Source organism: Sapajus apella, unplaced genomic scaffold, assembly GCF_009761245.1.
Source record: "Sapajus apella isolate SASKATOON/1434 unplaced genomic scaffold, GSC_monkey_1.0 scaffold88, whole genome shotgun sequence".
NCBI lineage: Eukaryota > Metazoa > Chordata > Mammalia > Primates > Cebidae > Sapajus > Sapajus apella.
Window position 1 is genome coordinate 4,184,667 of NW_022437028.1, and position 20,756 is coordinate 4,205,422.

Here is a 20,756-nt window from a genome sequence, read left to right on the forward strand (position 1 = left end):
ATGGTCTCGATCTCTTGACCTCATGATCCACCCGCCTCGGCCTCCCAAAGTGCTGGGATTACAGGCTTGAGCCACCGCGCCCGGCCTAATTTTTGTATTTTTAGTAGAGACAGGGTTTTACCATGTTGGCCAGGATGGTCCCAATCTCCTGACCCCGTGATCTGCCCACCTCGGCCTCCCGAAGTGCAGGGATTACAGGCTTGAGCTGCCGATGCCTGGCCTGATTTTGTATTCTTTTTTTTTTTTTTTTTTAATTTTTTTATTTGGAGGTAGAGACTTGCTCTGTCGCCCAGGTTGGGGTGCAGTGGTGTGATCTCGGCTCACTGCAACCTCCACCTCCCAGGTTCAATCAATTCTCCTGTCTCAACCTCCCAAGTAGCTGGGATTACAGGCGCCTGCCACTGCGCCCAGCTAATTTTTGTATTTTTAGTAGAGACGGGGTTTCACCATGTTGGCCAGGCTGGTGTTGAACTCCTGACCTTGTGATCCATCCACCTCAGCCTCCCAAAGTGCTGGGATTACTGGCATGAGCCACCACTCCCGGCCCTAATTTTGTATTCTTAAAGCAGCCCTCCCAGCCCCACGATCTTGGATCTGCCCTTGTAGGTCATACATTGCTTTTCGTTTCTGTTTCAGTGTAAAGAACTGGCCAAGTCCAAGGCAGAAGTGGCATGCATCGCTGTGTACGAAACAGATGTGTTTGTCGTCGGAACCGAGAGAGGATGCGCTTTTGTTAATGCCAGGACGGATCTTCAGAAAGACTTTGCAAAATACTGTAGGTGTTTGTCATTTTACCTTTGTATTCCCAACCTCAAAATGATTGCTTTTCCAGGGCTTGTTGTGTATTACTGTCTGTTCATGACCATTATACACTTATATAATCCTTTTTTCCTTTGTTTTTTGAGACACAGTTTTGCTGTGTCCCCCGGGGTAGAGTGCAGTGGTACAATCTCGTCTCACTGCAACCTCCACCTTGTGGGTTCAAGTGATTCTCCTGCCTCAGCCTCCTGAGTAGCTGGGATTATAGGCACCCTCCAGCATGCCTGGAAATTTTTACATCTTTGGTAGAGATGAGGTTTCACCCGTTGGCCAGGCTGATCTTGAACTGACCTCAAGTGATCTGCCCACCTCAGCCTCCCAAAGTGCTAGGATTACAGGTGTGAGCCATTGCGCCTGGCCGTGTTTCCCTTTTCTTACTTTGGCAATTTCAGAGCCTTCAGTATGTCAAGGTGTGCAGCAAACATCCAGTGTGAGTGAGCCTATGTGGCCATACGTCAAGGGACTTCTCTACAATGTTAAAAGCCATACCTCTCCAGGTGCGGAGACTCACGCCTGTCATCCCAACATTTTGGGAGACGAGTCAGGTGGATCACTTGAGTTCGGGAGCTGGAGATCTTCCTGGGCAACATGGCAAAACTCCATCTCTACTAAAAAAAAAAACAAAAAAAAATTAGCGAGGTGTGGTGGCCCGCGCCTGTTGTCTTAGCTACTCAGGAGGCTCAGGTGGGAGGATCGCTTGAGCCTGGGAGGTCAAGGCTGCAGTGCGCTGTGATCACTCCACTGCACTCCAATCTGGGCGGTAGAGCAAGACCTGATCTCAAAACAAAACAAAACCAGACAAAAAAACTACACTTTTTTTTTTTTTTTTTTTTTTTTTTTGGAGACAGAGTCTTGATCTCTTGCCCAGGCTGGTCCAGAGTTCCATCAGCACACTAGAGGGCATCTTCCTTATAATGCCCAGCAAGTCTTGCAGGCACCCACAGGGCAACTATCTAGTGATTTCTGCCAGTACCCCTCAAGAGCAGGCCCCTGCTTGCCAGCCACGCATGGGCACCCCCACAGGCTTCCCCACTATCTACTGGGCTATGGCCAAATCCTACTTAACGAGGTCTGGATCTTGGCCCTGGGGGGCCACCCCATTCCTGGACTTGCTCCCTCCTGGGTCCCATGCCTCAGTCCAGCAGTCACAGATGCTCCTACAGCCTGCTGCTCATGTTCTCTTTAGAGTCCTCAGTCCCCCTAGCAATTAATCCCATGTTACCAGTTGGACGATTCTTCTAGGAAATGTTACCTATTGGTGTAAATCAGTACAACTTCTATGGAAAACAGTATGCAGATTTCTCAAAGAACTAAACATAAACTCCCATTCATTCCAGCCAGGCCACTGCTTGGCATATACCCAAAGGAAAAGAACTCATCCTATCAAAAAGACACCGGCTTTGTATGTTCATCACAGTACTATTGACAATGGCAAAGATGTGCAAACTAAGCATCCATCACCAGATGACTGGATAAAGAAACTGGGGTACACACACAAAGGGACACTACTCAGCCATAAAAAAGAATGAAGTGGCTGGGCACGTGGCTCACACCTGTCATCCAAGCACTTTGGGAGCCCAAGGCGGGTGGATCATTTGAGATCAGGAGTTCCAGACCAGCCTGGGCATCATGGCGAAACCCCGTCTCTACTAAAAATACAAAAATTAGCTGGGCGTGGGGCACATGCCTGTATTCCCAGCTACTCGGGTGGCTGAGACGGAGAATCACTTGAACCTGGGAGGCAGAGGTTGCAGTGAGCTGAGATCATGCCACTGCACTCCAGCCTGGGTGACAGAGTGAGACTGTCTCAAAAAAAAAAAAAAAATGAATGAAATGATATATTTTGCAGCAACATGGATGGAACTGGAGACTCTTGTCTTTATCATTTGACTTAAAAAGGCAAATGCTGCATGTCCTTCCTTAAAAGAGGGGCTAAATTATGGGTGCACATGGATATAGAGTGTGTGGCCGGGGGCGGTGGCTCATCCCTGTAATCTCAGCAATTTGGCAGGCCAAGGTCGGGGGATCACTTGAGGCCAGGAGGGCAAAACCAGCCTGGCTATGGTGAAACCCTCTCTCTACTGAAAATACAAAAGTGAGCACAGGCGCACACCAGTAATCCCAGCTACTTGGGAGGCTGAGGCACAAGAATCTCTTGAACCTGGGAGGCAGAGGTTGCCGTGAGCTGAGATTGCACCCCTGCACTCCAGCATAGGCGATAGAATGAGACTCTGTCTCAAAACAAACAAATAAACAAACAAAACATGCTCATAGAATGTGAAATCACAGACATTAGAGACTCAGAGGGGTGGGAGGCAGGAAGCGGGTAAGGGCTGGTAAGGGATGACTTCATGGGTACATTGTACGTTATATGGGTGATGGGCACACTAAAAGCCCAGACTTCACCAACGTCACAATATATTCTTGTAAGAAAACTATCCTTGTGCCTCTTAAATTAATACAAAAACAAACAAACAGAAAACCTTTCTGTGTTTAAATTACTGTGGTTTCTATCTCCTGACTAGACTGATTAAAACAATCCGTTTTAAAACTTTTGGAGGACCCATTGGTTCTGGGGCTGATCTTGAATGGGTTCAGGCATATAGTCTTCCTACACGATTATTGTCACTTTTCAACTGCAAAACAAATCAAATTTCTGTTATAAAGATCATTTATGGCTGGGTACAGTGCCTCACACCTGTAATCCCAGCACTTTGGGAGGCTGAGATGGGAGGATCACTTGAGGCCAGGACTTAGAGGCCAACCTGGGCAACAAAGTGAGATCCCATCTCTTAAAAACAAATTAAAAGTTAGCCAGGTGTGGCAGTGCACTCCTGTAAGCCTTGCTACTCGTGAGGCTGAGGTGGGAAGATCACTTGAGCCCAGAAATTTGAGGCTGCAGAGAGCTTTGGTCATCCCACTGCACTCCAACCTGGGCAGCAGAGTGAGACCCTATCTATAAAATTAATGAGAATAATTTCCTTAAACTACTGCTATTTCTTGATATGTTGAATTTTGTATAGTTCTTTAACCTGTTTATCATAAATACCATTTCTCTTGTTTTTCTTTAGAATATCTTGTTTTATGTTTATTCACGTTTTTTCCATTTTTTATTTCAATAACAGAAACACAGTACGGAAGTGTACCGCACAAATGCCTAGATACTGACCAATGCTCATCATGCATTTGCAGGCGTTGCAGAGGGGCTGCGTGAGATGAAACCTCCCTGCCCTGTGAACGGGATGCAGGTCCACTCAGGAGAAACGGAAATACTCAGGAAGGCAGTGGAGGACTATTTCTGCCTTTGTTATGGTAATGTTCACTTTAAGTATGAATTCTCTTAATCGTTCACCAAGGAAGAGGACAGTATCACAGTCTTATTGGCACGACTACTTAGAATGTTTTGAACATTTTTTTTTTTTTTGAGACGAAGTCTCACTCTGTTGCCCAGACTGGAGTGCAATGGTGCGATCTTGGCTCACTGCAACCTCTGTCTCCCAGGTTCCAGCAATTCTCCCACCTCAGCCTCCTGAGTAGCTGGGATTACAGGCACCCACCACCACACCCGGCTAATCTTTTTTTGTATTTTTAGTAGAGATGGAGTTTCATCATATTTGCCAGGCTGGTCTCGAACTCCTGACCTTGTGATCCACCTGCCTGGGCCTCCCAAAGTGCTGGGATTACAGGCATAAGCCACGATGGCCAGCTGTTTTGAATATTTTAAAACCCATATTCTCAGCAAGTGGGGAGCCAGTTCTTTTTTTTTTTTTAGACAGATTCTTGCTTTGTTGCCCAGGCTGGAGTACAATGGCACGATCTCAGCTCACTGCAAACTCTGCCTCCTGGGTTCAAGCAATTCTCCCACCCCAGCCTCCTGAGTAGCTGGGATTACAGGTGCCCACCACCACACCCGGCTAATTTTTGTTGTTTTTTTTTTTTTGAGACGGAGTTTCGCTCTTGTTACCCAGGCTAGAGTGCAATGGCGCGATCTCGGCTCACTGCAACCTCCGCCTCCTGGGTTCAGGCAATTCTCCTGCCTCAGCCTCCTGAGTAGCTGGGATTACAGGCACGCGCCACCATGCCCAGCTAATTTTTTGTAGTTTTAGTAGAGACGGGGTTTCACCATGTTGTCCAGGATGGTCTCGATCTCTTGACCTCGTGATCCACCCGCCTTGGCCTCCCAAAGTGCTGGGATTACAGGCGTGAGCCACCGTGCCCGGCCTAATTTTTGTATTTTTAGTAGAGACAGGGTTTCACCATGTTGGCCAGGCTGGTCCCGAACAGTTGACCTCAGGTGATCCGCCCACCTCGGCCTTGCAGAGTGCTGGGATTACAGGCGTGAGCCACTTCGCCCGGCCACCAGTTCTTAGTTACCAGATTAAGTGTTCTTTAGAAGATGATATGGATCTTGGATCTTCTGATCTATGGAAACTTCTGTATCAATCGCTCTTTCTTCCTTGATCCCATTTTACAGAGCCCCCCATGAAGGCCAGCGTATTGTTAAAGACAATGTTGGCTCAGTCACCTCCCTCACCCCTCAGTTGTCTTTCCACCTACCCATATCTTTCTATAGGCATGAAGATGGGAATTTAAAGAAAAAAGAAAAACTGCATATGGTGGCTTGAGCCCATAATCCAAGCTACTTAGGAGGCTAAGGCGGGAGGATCATTTGAGCCCAGGAGTTCGAGACCAGACTGAGCAACATAGTGAGACCTGTCTCTACAAAATAAAAATAATTTTCAAAAATGCCTTTGCATTGTTTTCAACAGCTAGGTAACAGATGGGGAGCAAACCCCATCTCTACTAAAAATACAAAAATTAGCTGGGAATGATGGCGCATGCCTGTAATCCCAGATAGATATCAGGCTGGGCGTGGCGGCTCACACCTATAATCCCAGCACTTTGGGAGGTCGAGGGGGGTGGGTCACCTGAGATCAGGAGTTTGAGACCAGCCTGGCCAACATGGTGAAACTATGTCTCTACTAAAAATATAAAAATGAGCCGGGCATGGTGGGAGGCGCCTGTAATCCCAGCTACTCAGGAGGCAGAGGCAAGAGAATTGCTGCACTTTGGGAGGTTGAGGCAGGTGGATCACCCGAGGTCAGGAGTTTGAGACCAGCCTGGGCAACATGGTGAAACCCCGTCTCTACTAAAATACAAAAGAAATTAGCTGGGTGTGGTAGCGGGCGCCTGCAGTCCCAGCTACTTGGGAGGCTGAGGCCGAGGTTTCAGTGAGCCGAGATCACACCACTGCACTCCAGCCTGGGTGACAGAGCTAGACTCAGTCTCTACAAAACAAAACTAAACTAAACTGGGAGAACATTAGGTTCACACCCTCTGAAGATGTTTGCCTCTTCTCGTAGGTAAAGCCTTAGGGACGACGGTCATGGTGCCTGTTCCCTATGAGAAGATGCTTCAGGACCAGTCGGCTGTGGTGGTGCAGGGACTCCCAGAAGGCGTTGCCTTTCAACACCCTGAGAATTATGACCTGGCCACCCTGAAATGGATTTTGGAGAACAAAGCAGGGATTTCATTCATCATAAACAGGTGACACTCTGCACCCCCACCCCCTCAGTTCATTTAAAGACGAAACTGATAGCCTCATTTTAATTCCCTCGTGCGTTCCACCTGTTGCGTTTCAGAGTTGATTGTTGAGCTACGTCATACTTTTGTCATATGTCCGTGCTGGGTAACGGTGTTGCTTTTCTTGCAGACCCTTCCTAGGACCAGAGAGTCAGCTGGGTAAGTGACAGCTTCTCAGGTTTAGTGGCTCTTCTGAGCCGCTAAACCACTTCTTCATTAAAACTTGAATTTGAGTGAGGTGGGGAACTTAGAGGATGGGCCAGTAGGTACAGCAAACCACCGTGGCATGCACATACCTAGGTAACAAACCTGCACGTTCTGCACATAGATCCCGTTTTTTTTTTTTTTTAAAAGAAGAAATAAAGAAAATTAAAAAAAAAAAAGTAAAATATTAGGAACAGATGCTCAGTGCCATAAAGAAAAATTAGCACTGAGACAAAGGATCTTTCAGCAATGCAATTTTTACCTCCTGCACTGCAGGGAGGGTACCCTTGCCAGCCATCATGCCATGAGAGTACAGTGAACAAAGGAAAAGCGGACATATTTATCCCTTACGCGTTTGGGGTTGTGTTTACTGCTGTGTCTGATCTCTGTTGCTTGGAGATCTAAACTAAAACCTGATTGGCTAACAACTTAAAACTTTTTTAAACAGGTAAAATCAATGGAGAAATTCAAATAAGGAAGGGGCATAGCCTGTGAGCTGGGACATGCCTGTGAGCACGTCCAGCACAGATATCTTGGTTAAAGTACAGGGACGTAGAATGTACTACGTACCTATGAGCATGTTTAACAGCTACATAGGATAGGGCTTAACACAGAGTTTTATTAGCACACTTATAATTTATTCTTTAACAAGAAAGGAAACTTTGAAGAGGAACTTTTACTTCCCACATAAAAATACATTTGGATCTGTAAAAAAAAAAAAAAAAAATTGGCTGGGCACAGGGCTCACACCTGTAATCCCAGCACTTTGGGCAACAGAGGCAGGCAGATCACTTGAGGTCAGGAGTTAGAGACTAGCCTGGCCGAAATGATAAAACTCCGTCTCTACTAAAAATACAAAAGTTAGCCGGGTGTGGTGGCGAGTGCCTGTAATCCCAGCTACTGGGGAGGCTGAGGTGGGAGGATCGCTTGAACTAGGATGTGGAATTTGCAGTGAGCTGAGATCACACCACTACACTCCAGCCTGGGCAACAGAATGAGACCCTCAAAAAAAAAAAGCGATGTCTTGCTGAGACTGCGTGGGCAGAGGAAGGAGGCAGCAGGGACGGGGGGTGGCACAGTTCACAGGGCACCTGCCGGGGCCATGACATGCACTAGTTCTTCTTAGCCGAGGAATAAACACAATGTAAAGTCTGTTTTGGGAGCAATGCTGAGTTCCCGATGTCCTCTAACTCACATTAAAGGAGAAGTGAGAGGGGAGGGTGGCAGGTGGCCATGGAATATTGTCCCAACTGACTTGTATCATCATAATAGAAAAACGATAGTGGTCTCCCGTTATCCTCGGGGGATGCACTCCGAGACCCCCAGTGGATGCCCGGACCATGGATTGTACAGAGCCCTACATATACTCTGATTTTCCCTAACCACACATACCTACGAGAAAGTTTAATTTATGTATCAAGCACAGGCTGGGCACAACAGCTCACTCCTGTAATCCAAACACTTTGGGAGGCTGAGGTGGGTGGATCACCTGAGGTGAAGTCAGGAGTTCAACACCAGGAGTTCGCTGACCAACGTGGTGAAACCCTGTCTCTACTAAAAATACAAAAATTAGGCGAGACAAGGTGGCTCACACCTGTAATCCCAGCACTTTAAGAGGCCGAGGCAGACGGATCACTTGAGGTTGGGAGTTCGAGACCTGCCTGACCAACACAGAGAACCCTTATCTCTACTAAACATACAAAATTAGCCGGGTGTGGTGGTGCACACCTGTAATGCCAGCTACTCGGGAGGCTGAGGCAAGAGAATCGCTTGAACCCGGGAGGCAGAGGTTTCAGTGAGCCAAGAGCACACCATTGCATTCCAGCCTGGGCAACAAGAGTGAAACTCCATCTCAAAAAAAAAAAAAAAAAAAAAATAGCCAGGTGTGGTGGCTCATGCCTTTAATCCCAGCTACTCGGGAGGCTGAAGTAGGAGAATTGCTTAAACCTGGTAGGTGAAGGTTGCAGTGAGCTGAGATCGCACCACTGCACTCCAGCCCAGGCAACCGAGCAAGAGCCGTCTCAAAATGAATGAATGAATTAATAAATAAAGCACAGTAGATTAACAACAAGAACTAAAGACAAAATAGCACGATTATAATATGCCGTCGTTACTACTCTTGCACTTTGGGGCCATTATGAAGTCAAATAAAGGTGACTTGAGCACAAGCACCCTGGCCATCCCTGGACCATCAGTCTGATAACAGAGCCAGCTACCCAGTGACTTGTGGGCGAGTAGTGTAGACAGCGTGGATGGCAGGACAAAGGGATGAGTCACATCACAGGCGGGACAGTGGGACACTTCATCACGCTGCCCAGAGCAACGTGGGATTTCAAACTTCTGAATTGTTTGTTTCTGGAATTTTCTGTTTACTCTTTGTAGACCTTGACTGACCCTGGGGAAAGCAAATCCGCCGATCAAGGAGGAGCTACTGTTACAGCAGCTGAAACTTAGCACTTAGCAACGTGCCAGGCGCCGTTCTAGTCATTTTAGGTGCATCCACGAATCCTCCCACAACCACCGTGTTCATGAGGAAACCGTGGTTTAGTGACTTGCTGGAGGCAGCCCAGCTGGTGAGCTGAGGCTCGGCCCCACACCCGTGCTCTAACCCCAGAACACTCCTCGGTAGCCCCCAGAACACGGGGACTGCTTTGAGTCAGTCTCTCTCCCAGTGACTTTTCCACGATGGCTTCCGTCTGGGAGTTCCATTTTCTGTGTATTTGCTTTCAACTTCTATGCCTTTGGATGTTAGTCATGTTCCAAAGCGCTAAAAGGGGCTGATGTGTGTCTTTTTATTTCTCCGCAGGTGGCCATGAGATGGTAACAGACGCTGAGAGATCCATAGTATCACCAAGTGAAAGGTAAAAGATAAACAGCCACTAAAATCCACATCCGTGCACAAAGTATTCATCTTTGGATGACAGAAAGGCCCCCTTACAGCATTTGAGGTGTAGTGTGAAGGGTTAATGTGCTTCTTCTCTTCCGTATTTTCTATTCTATTCATTGTCCAAAAGGACCTTTAGAATTAGAAGACTATTTTCAGTAGACACGTTTAATTTTGTAACAACTTATGAAGAACATTAATGTTGAGGCCAGGTGCGGTGGCTCACACCTATAATCCCAGCACTTAGGGAGGCCAAGGCGGGTGGATCATGAGGTCAAGAGATCGAGACCATCCTGTCCAACATGGTGAAACCCCGTCTCTACTGAAAATACAAAACTTAGCCGGGCATGGTGGTGCACGCCTGTAATCCCAGCTACTTCGGAGGCTGAGGCAGAAGAATCACTTGAACCTAGGAGGTGGAGATTGCAGTGAGCCAAGATCGTGCCACTGCACTCCAGCCTGGGTGACAGAGCAAGACTCCATCTCAAAAAAGAAAAAAAGAAAAGTACCTTAATGTTAAAGTTGAGGCTTTGTTGCATTTGGTTGAAGGGAGGGGGGGATTTGGTGCCACGGAGATCCTGGGCATTTGAGCTCAGCGTGTCTAGGCGCCTGTGTTTGGTCCTCACCGTGCCCATCCTGACCAGGGTTCCCTTCTCCTTGCAGCTGTGGCCCCATCAGTGTGAAAACTGAACCTATGGAAGATTCTGGTGGGTACCATGATGCTTTTAGAATCAAGTATCGGCCAAGCGAGGTAGCTCATGCCTGTAACCCCAGCACTTTGGGAGGTCGAGCCAGGCAGACCACTTGAGGTCAGGAGTTTGAGATCAGCCTGGTCAACATGGCGAAACCCCGTCTCTACTAAAATACAAAAATTAGCTGGGCATGGTGGTGCGTGCCTGTAATCCCAGCTACTCAGGAGGCTGAGACAGGAGAATTGCTTGAACCTGGGAGGCCGATGCTGCAGTGAGCTGAGGTGGCGCCCACCGCATTCCAGCCTGGTGAGAGAGTGAGACTCTGTCTCAAAAAAAACAAACAAGGCCAGGCACGGTGGATCACGCCTGTAATCCCAGCATTTTGGAAGACTGTGGTGGGTGGATCGCTTGAGCTCACGAGTTCAAGACCAGCCTGGCCAACATGGTGAAACCCCGTCTCTACTGAAATACGAAAACTTAACCAGGCATAGTGGTGTGTGCCTGTAGGAGGCTGAGGCATAAGAATTGCTTGAGCCCAGGAGGTGGAGGGTGCAGTGAGCTGAGATCACGCCACTGTACTCAGCTTGGGCTATACATGAGACTCTGTCTCAAAAACAAAATAAAACAAAAAGAACCAAGAATCTAGTAGGTTATCATTTGACACCTTTTTTGTTGGCTTGTTTTACCACATAAATAAATCAAGACCAGGGTACTAATTAACCTCAATGGAACCTCATTTGCAGAAGAGCCATATTTGACTCAAATATCTAGAAAACAGAGCCTTGGTGGGGCACGGGGGCTCAGGCCTATAATCCCAACAGTTTGGGAGGCTGAGGCAGATGAATTGCTTGAGCCAGGAGTTTGAGACCATCCTGGGCAACATGGCAAGACTTCATCTCTGCAAAAATATCAAAAACAGTGGTGCCTGCCTGTAATCCCAGATACTCAGGAGGCTGGGGTGGGAGTATTGCTTAAGCCTAGGAGGCTGGGTCTGCAGTGAGCCAAAATGGTGCCACTGCACTCCAGCCTGGGTGACAGAGAAAGAGTTTGTCTCAGAAAAGAAAAGAGAGAGAGAGCCTTCTAATTCAGTAAATACTGGGAACTAAGATGTTATTAAATAGACGTATTTGTGGACCATTTTTTTTTTTGAGACAGAGTCTCGCTTTGTCGCCTGGGCTGGAGTGCAGTGGGGTGATCTTGGCTCACTGAAACCTCTGCCTCCCAGGTTCAAGCGATTCTCCTGCCTCAGCCTCCCAAGTACCTGGGACTATAGGTGCCTGCCACCACACCCAGCAAATTTTTGTATTTTTAGTAGAGACGGGGTTTTACCATGATGGCCAGGCTGGTCTCCAACTCTTGACCTCAGGTGATCCACCCACCTCGGCCTCTGAAAGTGCTGGGATTACTGGTGTGAGCCACCTCGCTTGGCCCAAAATATCATTTTAATTATATTTGAATTAGAACCTGAATTTGAAATGAAAAAAGTTTTGAATGTGATTTTGGAATTACTACTTCACTCACAAATAGAGCAGTGTTTTCAGTTTTGGACGTACTTTACTGCGTTTTTGGACTTTTCTGTCATTTCTGGATGTTTTACAATATAAGTACATTACTATGACAATGTATACTTGGAAAAAAAATCCCTCTTCCATGGATGAGAGTAGTTGAACCCCATTCCTGCTTCTCCCCACTCCTCAATAAAAGAAAACCAGCACGGCCAGGCGTGGTGGCTCACGCCGGTAATCCAGCACTTTGGGAGGCTGAGGTGAGCGGATCACTTGAGGTCAGAAGTTCAAGACCAGCCTAGCCAGCATGGGGAAAACCCATCTCTAGTAAGAATACAAAAAACTTAGCTGGGTGGAGTGTTGCACATCTGTAATCCCAGCACCTTGGGAGGCTGAGGCAGGAGAATCAGTTGAACTGGGAGGCGGAAGTTGCCGTAAGCCAAGATCGAGCCACTCTACTCTGGTATGCACAACAGAGAGGGACTTCATCTCAAAAAGAAAAAAAAAAAGGAAAAAAACGGCATTATTTAGAGGAAAAATGTTAACAGGTTCAGATTTAAAAAAAAAAAAAAAATTAGGCCAGGCGCAGACTCACACTGGTAATCCCAGCACTTTGGGAGGCCGAGGCAGGCAGATCACTTGATGTCAGGAGTTCAAGACCAGCCTGGCCAACATGATGAAACCCCATCTCCACTAAAAATACAAAAAATTAGCTGGGGATGGTGGCGGGTGCCTGTAATCCCAGGTACTCAGGAGGCTGAGGCACAAGAATCACTTGAACCCAGAAGGCGGAGTTTGCAGTGAGCCGAGATCATGCCACTGCACTCCAGCCTGGGCAACAGAGCGAGACTCCTTCTCAAACAACAATCATGACAACAACAAAAAAAACATTTAAACCCAAATGTTTAATCAAAGGATGGGAAAATACTGAAAGCATTAAAATGGAAGGGTTCACGCCTGTAATCCCAGCTCTTTGGGAGGCTGAAGCAGGAGGATCACTTGAGCTCAGGAATTTGAGACCAGCCTGGGCAACAGAGCAAGACCCTGTCTCTACAAAAAATATTTAAAAATAAAAAATCAGCCAGATATGGTGGTGTGCACTTATACTGCCAGCTACTTGGGAGGCTGAGGTTGGAGGATCACCTGAGCCCAGGAGATAAAGGCTGGTGTGAGCCATGATTGCACCACTGCACTCCAGCCTGGGTGACAGAGCAAGGCCCTGGCTCCAAAAAATAGTCATAATCCAAAAGAAAAACAATATTCTGTGTTAAGAAACAAAGATCTGGCTGGGTGCAGGGGCTGACACCTGTAATCCCAGCACTTTGGGAGGTGGAGGCGGGCAGATCACCTGAGATCAGGAGTTCGAGACCAGTCTAGCCAACATGATGAAACACTGTCTGTACTAAAAATACAAAAATTAGCCAGGCGTGGTGGCGCATGCCTGTTATCCTAGCTACTTGGGAGGCTGTGGCAGAAGAATTGCTTGAACCAGGGAGGCGGATGTTGTAGTGAGCCAAGACTATGTGATTCACTCCAGTCTGGGCGACAGAGTGAAACTCCTTCTCAGAGAAAAAAAAAAGTTGTAGAGAAAAGAAAAATAGAGCCTTTAGCATGAGTAAAATGAAGTAAGGACAGCAGTGTCTCTAAGACAGCGAAGGTGTGGTTTATGCTTCGCAGCTCCTGGGAATCCTTGGGAGGGTCCAGGGACAGTGATGGGCCTCCTCAGCCCGGCTCCTCCTCTGTCACACCCAAGGGTCTTTTCACCACAACTGTGGGTGCACATGTCCCTTCCATTCCCATGCAAACAGGTGCTTACCAGAAGCTCCAGCTTCAGATAAGAGTCTGAACAAAAGATGGTGCTTCTCCCCTGCAGTGGTTCTAGGTCAAACTAAGACAAGTTGACGGACAGAAACAGTTGCAGTATTTCAGCTCAGCACAGTTCAGCTGTGAGTACAGGTCAAATGTGGAATCTTAATCTCATCTCTGACATAACAGGCCTCAAACTCTTGCCTACTTAATTTTAGTTTTGGATGTTTTCAGAGCTCAGATATGTTCTGCCTATGTCTTACCTGGTCACAGAGAATTTAAAAAAAAACCGAAGCCACAGGCTCCTCGTACCAACTGGGTAGATGAGGCCGGGGATGGTAGCTCACGCCTGTAATCCCAGCAATTTGGGAGGCCAAGGTGGGTAGATCACCTGAGGTCAGGAGTTCGAGACCAGCCTGGCCAACATGGTGCAACCTTGTCTCTACTAAAAACACAAAAATTAGCTGGGTGTGTTGGCGTTCACCTGTAATCCTAGCTACTTGGAAGGCTGAGGTGGTATGGGCCTGTGGTCTCAGCCACTTGGGAGGCTGAGGCAGGAGGATCGCTTGAACCTAGGAGGTGGATGTTGCAGTGAGCCAAGATCATGCCACTACACTCCAGCCTGGGCAACAGAGTGAGACTCTGTCTGAAAAAAAAAAAGATTATACGTGTCAGTTCAGGCTCCATAACAAGAATATTCACACCATTTCATGTAAATGCATATAGATATTTAGCCACTGTGAAGGGGAAAATCTCCCAAAACTAGGACTAGAACCAGGACTAAGCTCCTCATCTCTCTCCTTCCTTTTTTTTTTGAGACCAAGTCGCTCTGTCACTCAGGCTGGAGTGCAATGGCTCCGTCTCAGCTCACTGCAACCTCTGCCTCCTGGTTCATGCGATTCTCCTGCCTCAGCCTCCCAAGTAGCTGAGACTACAGACACACATCAGCACTCTCGGCTAATTTTTGTATTTTAGTAGAGACAGGGTTTCACCATATTGGCCAGGCTGATCTTGAACTCCCGACCTCAAGTGATCCGCCTGCCTCAGCCTCCCAAAGTGCTGGGATTGCAGGTGTGAGCCGCCGCACCCGGCCGCCTCCTTCCTGCTTTCCTTTTCTATTGATTTTATAATTGGTATTATTTTTATATAAATATACATAAATACATAAATATATGTTTTCTATATGTATATTTATAGTACTTCTGTTTTTGTATCAAGAGGTCAAATTTGTTCATAGTGAATGAACTTCAAGTTCTTTTGCTGATTGTAATGCGGCTGTATTAATCAACTTATATTAGCTAGTCACGTTTCTCTGTTGGCAAGCTTAACCTAACATGCAATTTTATAATTTCCATTGCATCCCAAGGCATTTCCCTGAAAGCAGAAGCTGTCTCGGTCAAGAAAGAATCAGAAGATCCTAATTACTATCAATATAACATGCAAGGTAATACTGTTTGGTAACACTTTTCTTCCCCAAAAGTTACTCGGGATGGAAGACTTTAATCACTACCTGTCTAAAAAACAGGCAAACACCCACGTTTGTTTACCTAGGATCTAGCATACTGCTGTTTAGAGTGAATAATCCTACAGTTATTAAATAGATTTCATTTAGCCTAAATCCATGTACTTTTTTGTTTTTTATAGAGATGAAGTGCCACTCTGTTGCTCAGGCTGGCCTCTAACTCCTGGGCTCAAGTAGTCCTCCAGCCTTGGCCTCCAGAAGTGCTGAGATTATAGGCATGAGCCACCATGCCTGGCCTAAAGCCATATACTCTCTTTCCTTTTTGAGTCAGAATCTCACTCTGTTGTGAGACCTCCACCACCACCTGCGGAGGTCTGTCCGCAGACCCTGACTCAACGACAGATGAATGCATACACTCTCACACCTATTTCAGTGATTCACGTGGGCTAGGATGGTCATCAGCTGCTTTCAGAGGGCAAACGCAGCCAACCCACCAAGACCCCTGTCCATCCTCACATTTATTCAGGATGGATTTAATAGCGGAGGCTCTAACTCAACACAACACTTGTGGATGATTAACATGGTTTTGGGGCCCAGAGAAAACACCATTAATGGGTAATTGCCCTTTGGCCTCCCCCAAGAGGGCCATCAGCACAAAGTTTACATGAGGAAACAGTAGAGACAACGGGATGTGGGGTAAACAGACTTAACAGGGAAAGCCTCTTATCCTCTCTTTTTGCTATGCTAATGTAATGAACCGACTGCCTTCAGCCTGTCCCAGTAAAACCTTTCGGCCTTCCAAAAGGTTTGAGACTAATCTATAACTTCCCCTAATATTTCCCTAATACCTTGCCAGCCACCCCGAGTGAATCTCAACACTGTCGCCCAAGCTGGAGGTCAGTGGTGCTGTTTCCACTCACTGCAACCTCCACCTCCTGGGCTCAAGCGATCCCCCTGCCTCAGCCTCCTGAGCAGCTGGGATTACAGGCCTGCACCACCACACCTGGCTAATTTTTGCATTTTTAGTAGAGACGGGGCTTCACCATGTTGGCCAGGTTGGTCTTGAACTCCTGGCCTCAAGTGATCCTCCTGCCTCGGCCTCCCAAAGTGCTGGGATTACAGGCATGAGCTACCACACCCACCTAAGTCCATATACTCTTACACATGTGAATGTAAAGGTACTTCAGGAGGCATTTTACTTGAGTTTGTTTATTAAATATTCTTATTTTATGTGCTCCAATCTACTTCCCCTTCTTCTCCTGGTGGCCAGCCCTTCCCCTGTGTTACTGAGGAATATTAAAAGTTAAAAGAGGTGGAGCTTAGAGTCAAGGAATTCAAATCCTTGTACTAACAGTGGCTTCATTGACATCAGAGAAGCTCGGTGAGCAGCAGCAGATGATTCCTGCCATATGTGCACACTTCAAACGTGGCTGGGTCCTCCACCCAAAGGCCCAGAATCCTGCCTGACCCCAGCATGTTCTTGGTTTTTGTTTTTGTTTTTTTTTTAGATAAGGTCTGGCTCTGTTACCCAGGCTGCAGTGGAACGATCTCAGCTCACTGCAACCTCTGCCTCCCGGGCTCAAGCCATCTTCCCACCTCAGCCTCCTGAGTAGCTGAGACCACAGGAGCACACCACTATGCTCGGCTAATTTTTTTTTTTTTTTTTTTTTTTTTTTTTTTTTTTTTTCAGAGACAGGGTTTCACCATGTTGCCCAGGCTGGTTTCAAACTCGTGAGCTCAAACGATCCACCTGCCTCGGCCTCCCAAAGTGCTAAGGTATGAGCTCCTGCACCCGGCCTCTGCAGACTTCTGATGAGATTCCACCCCTCTATTTGGGCACAGAGTCTCAATTCCTGCTGAGTGAGGTGGCTCATGTCTGTAAATCCCACCACTTTGGGAGGCCAAGGTGGGAAGTTCAAGACCACCCTAGGAAAGATGGCAAAACCCCTTCTCTACTAAAAATACAAAAATTACCTGGGCATGGTGGTGGGCACCTGTAGTCCCAACTACTCGGGAGGCTGAGGCAGGAGGATTACTTGAACCTGGGAGGTGGAGGTTGCAGTGAGCCGAGATCACACCACTGCACTCCAGCCTGGGCAACAGAGTGAGCCTCTGTCTCAAAAACAAACAGACAAAAGCCAGTTCATAGCGGAACCTGAATGTGCATGTCTGCACATCACCATGAGGGGTAAAATACAAGAAAAGCAGAAATGAAATGTGTGCGTGATTTTTTTCTGTTGCTGACAAACGTTGATTAATAATTTTATAGTACAGTTAGAGTCGCGGATAATAAAACCCCAAATTTATTTGGATTTAGTCTTTTACTTAGCAAATAAAATATATGCTAGATTCCCACACCCCCACTCTTTGTTTTCACTTAAAGAATCTTGGGCCTGGAGGCAGTGGCTTCAGCCTGAAATTGTAACACTTTGGGAGGCCAAGACAGGAGGATGGCTTGAGGCCAGGAGTTCAAGACCAGCTTGGACAACATAGCTAGACCCTGTCTCTACAAAAATGTTAAAATTATCTGAGTGTGGTGGCATGTGGCTGTAGTTCCAGCTAATGTGGAGGCTGGGGTGGGAGGATCACTTGAGCCTAGGAGTATGAAACTGTAGAGAGCCATGATCACACTACCGCACTTCAGCTTGGGTGACAGAGGGAGACCCTGTCTCAGAAAAAAAACAAACAGTCCGGGCACGGTGGCTCACACCTGTAATCCCAGCACTTTGGGAGGCCAAGGCAGGCGAATTACGAGGTCAGGAGTTCAAGACCAGCCTGGCCAACATGGTGAAACCCCAACTCTACTAAAAATACAAAAATTAACCAGGAGTGGTGGCAGGCACCTCTAATCCCGGCTACTCGGGAGGCTGAGGCAGGAGAATTGCTTGAACCGGAGAGGCAGAGGTTGCAGTGAGCTGAGATCGCACCACTGAACTCCAGTTTGGGTGACAGAGCAAGACTTCGTCTCCAAGAAAAAAAAAAAAAAAAAACTGGGGAAAATAAAACATAAGCCTTTTATTTTATTTATTTATTTTTAAGACAGAGCGTTGCTCTTGTCGCCCAGGCTGGAGTACAGTGGTGCAATCTCAGATCACTGCAACCTCTGCCTTCCAGGTTCAAGTGATTCTCCTGCCTCAGCCTTCTGAGTAGCTGGGCTTACAGGCATGCACCCCATGCCTGGCTAATTTTTGTATTATTAGTAAAGACGGGGTTTCTCCATGTTGGCCAAGCTAGTCTTGAACTCCTGATCTCAGCTGATCCACCTACCTCAGCCTCCCAAAGTGCTAGAATTACAGGCATGAGCCACCACACTTGACCCATAAGACTTAAAAAGAAGTCGTGCCGGGCGCGGTGGCTCACGCCTGTAATCCCAGCACTGTGGGAGGCCGAGGCGGGTGGATCACGAGGTTACGAGATCGAAACCATCCTGGTCAACATGGTGAAACCCCGTCTTTACTAAAAATACAAAAAAAAATCAGCTGGGCATGGTGGCACGTGCCTGTAATCCCAGCTACTCAGGAGGCTGAGGCAGGAGAATTGCCTGAACCCAGGAGGCGGAGGCTGCGGTGAGCCGAGATCGCGCCATTGCACTCCAGTCTGGGTAACGAGAGCGAAACTCCGTCTCAAAAAAAAAAAAAAAAAAAGAAGTCGTAAATTGTCACAACTGTCATGACTTTGCACCACCTAATGAAACAGCGCATCTTGGCAATAGTTGTCAATGGCCATTAAAACCATTTTATAGAAGTCTGATGGGGGCTTTATCATGTACAGACCTGACTGACAGTTCCTGAACTCACTGGTCACTGGTTACCATCACAAAGAGAGGTAACCAGACATATGTGTTTCCTGGTGGAATCCAGCAGGAAGTACACTACACCAACTTTGTCAAGGATTCTTCTAAAAAATAAAAATAAAATCAAACCCAGCCAAGTGTAATGTCTCATACCTGTAATCCCAGCACTTTGGGAGGCCAACGCAGCAGGATCACTTGAGCCCAAAACCAGCCTGGTAAACATGGTGAGACCCCATCTTTACAAAAAATACAAAAACTAGCCAGGTGTGGTGGCACATGCCTGTAGCCCCAGCTACTTGGGAGGCTGAGGAGGGAAGGTCGCTTGAGCTTGGGAGGTCAAGGCTGCAGTAAGCTGTGATCGCACCACTGCACTCCAGCCTGGGTGCTGGAGTGAGACTGTGTCTCAAAAAAAAAAAATTCAGACCTAAGTCTGATCCAGCCTTTAGATCTAAACAGCAATTTCTAGGAGTTACAGGGAATACAGACACATATGAAAACACCATCACAAGGATGCAGTCGATAAAACCCAGAAGGTGAGAAGCTCAGAGAAATGAATTGGTTTTGGTGGCTTTTTGTTTGTTTGTTTGTTTGTTTTGAGACAGAGTCTTGCACTGTTGCCCAGGCTGGAGTGCAGTGACGCGATCTCGGCTCACTGCAACCTCCACCTCCCAGGTTCAAGTGATTCTCCTGCCTCAGCCTCAAGAATAGCTGAGATTATAGGCATGTGCCACCACGCCAGGATAATTTTTGTATTTTTTATAGAGAAGGGGTTTCACCATGTTGCCTAGGCTGGTCTCAAACTCCTGACCTCAGGTGATGGTGACCTGCCTGCCTTGGCCTCCCAAAGTGCTGGGATTACAGGCATTAGCCACCATGCCCAGCCGAGGAGGGGATTTCTATTCATAAAAATATCAACGTTGGCTGAGCACAGTGGCTCATGCCTGTAATCCCAGCACTTTGGGAGGCCAAGGTGGGCAGATCCCGAGGTCAGGAGTTCAAGACCAGCCTGACCAATATGGTGAAACCCAGACTCTACTAAAAATACAAAAATTAGCTGGGCGTGGTGGTGAACTCACCTGTAGTCCCAGCTACTCAACAGTCTGAGGCAGGAGAATCGCTTGAACCCAGGAGGCGGAGGTTGCAGTGAGGCAAGATCGCACCACTGCATTCTGGCCTGGGCTACAGAGTGAGACTCCATCTCAAAAAAAAAAAAAAAAAAAAGGTCAATGTTATAAAACACAAAAACAGACTATGGAACTGTTCTTGATTAAAGGAGATTTAAAAGACACAACAATTAGAAAAACTACCTGGCCCTAAACCGGATCCTGTGCCGAAAAGAGTAAAGCTCTAAAGGACATTTGGGTCAGCTGAGAAAACCGGCATACCCATGAGAATATGCATCAACGTGTTGTCTCACGGCAACATGTCGTGGTTTTTAAAGCTTTGTTGTGATGGTGTAAAGGACTGTCCCTATTCTTAAGAAATAGTCACTAAAGTATATATGAAAAAGTATGTATATATACACCCGTATAGATGTCCAATGGAGGGGAGGGGAGAGGAGAGGGAGGGAGGGAGAGAAACGCCAAGGATCGAGGGAATGGGATCAAATGTTAACATTGTGGCCAGGCTCGGTGGTTCACACCTATAATCTCAGCACTTTGGGGGGCTGAGGCAGGCAGATCACGAGATCAGGAGTTCAAGGCCAGCCTGGCCAACATGGTGAAACCCTGTCTCTACTAAAAATACAAAAATTAGCCGGGCATGGTGGTGGGCACCTGTAGCCCCAGCTACTCAGGAGGCTGAGGCAGGAGAGTCGCTTGAACCTTTTACATAACCAGTAGGCATGGGGGTGGGGTGGGTACAGATAAAACAGGGTTATGGCTGGGCACCGTGGCTCATACCTGTAATCCTAGCATTTTGGGAAGCCAAGGCGGGCGGATCACAAGGTCAGAAGTTTGAGACCAGCCTGGCCAACATGGTGAAACCCTGTCTCTACTAAAAATACAAA

The 20,756-nt window shown here is 47.2% G+C and overlaps 1 protein-coding gene across 6 annotated transcripts in view; it reads left to right on the top strand.

Annotated features, from left to right (window-relative positions):
• LOC116534527 (general transcription factor II-I repeat domain-containing protein 2B) overlaps positions 1 to 20,756 on the top strand; it is a 49,546-nt gene that overhangs the window by 13,965 nt on the left and 14,825 nt on the right. For 5 of the 6 annotated variants that reach the window (XM_032254916.1, XM_032254912.1, XM_032254915.1 and 2 more), the window contains exons 3-9: positions 637 to 775; positions 4,012 to 4,131; positions 6,183 to 6,366; positions 6,533 to 6,561; positions 9,413 to 9,467; positions 10,154 to 10,197; positions 14,860 to 14,937. In XM_032254916.1, coding sequence (XP_032110807.1) covers positions 637 to 775; positions 4,012 to 4,131; positions 6,183 to 6,366; positions 6,533 to 6,561; positions 9,413 to 9,467; positions 10,154 to 10,197; positions 14,860 to 14,937 — 649 coding nt within the window. The remainder of the gene's footprint in view (positions 1 to 636; positions 776 to 4,011; positions 4,132 to 6,182; positions 6,367 to 6,532; positions 6,562 to 9,412; positions 9,468 to 10,153; positions 10,198 to 14,859; positions 14,938 to 20,756) is intronic. The other variant, XM_032254917.1, reaches the window with a different exon arrangement.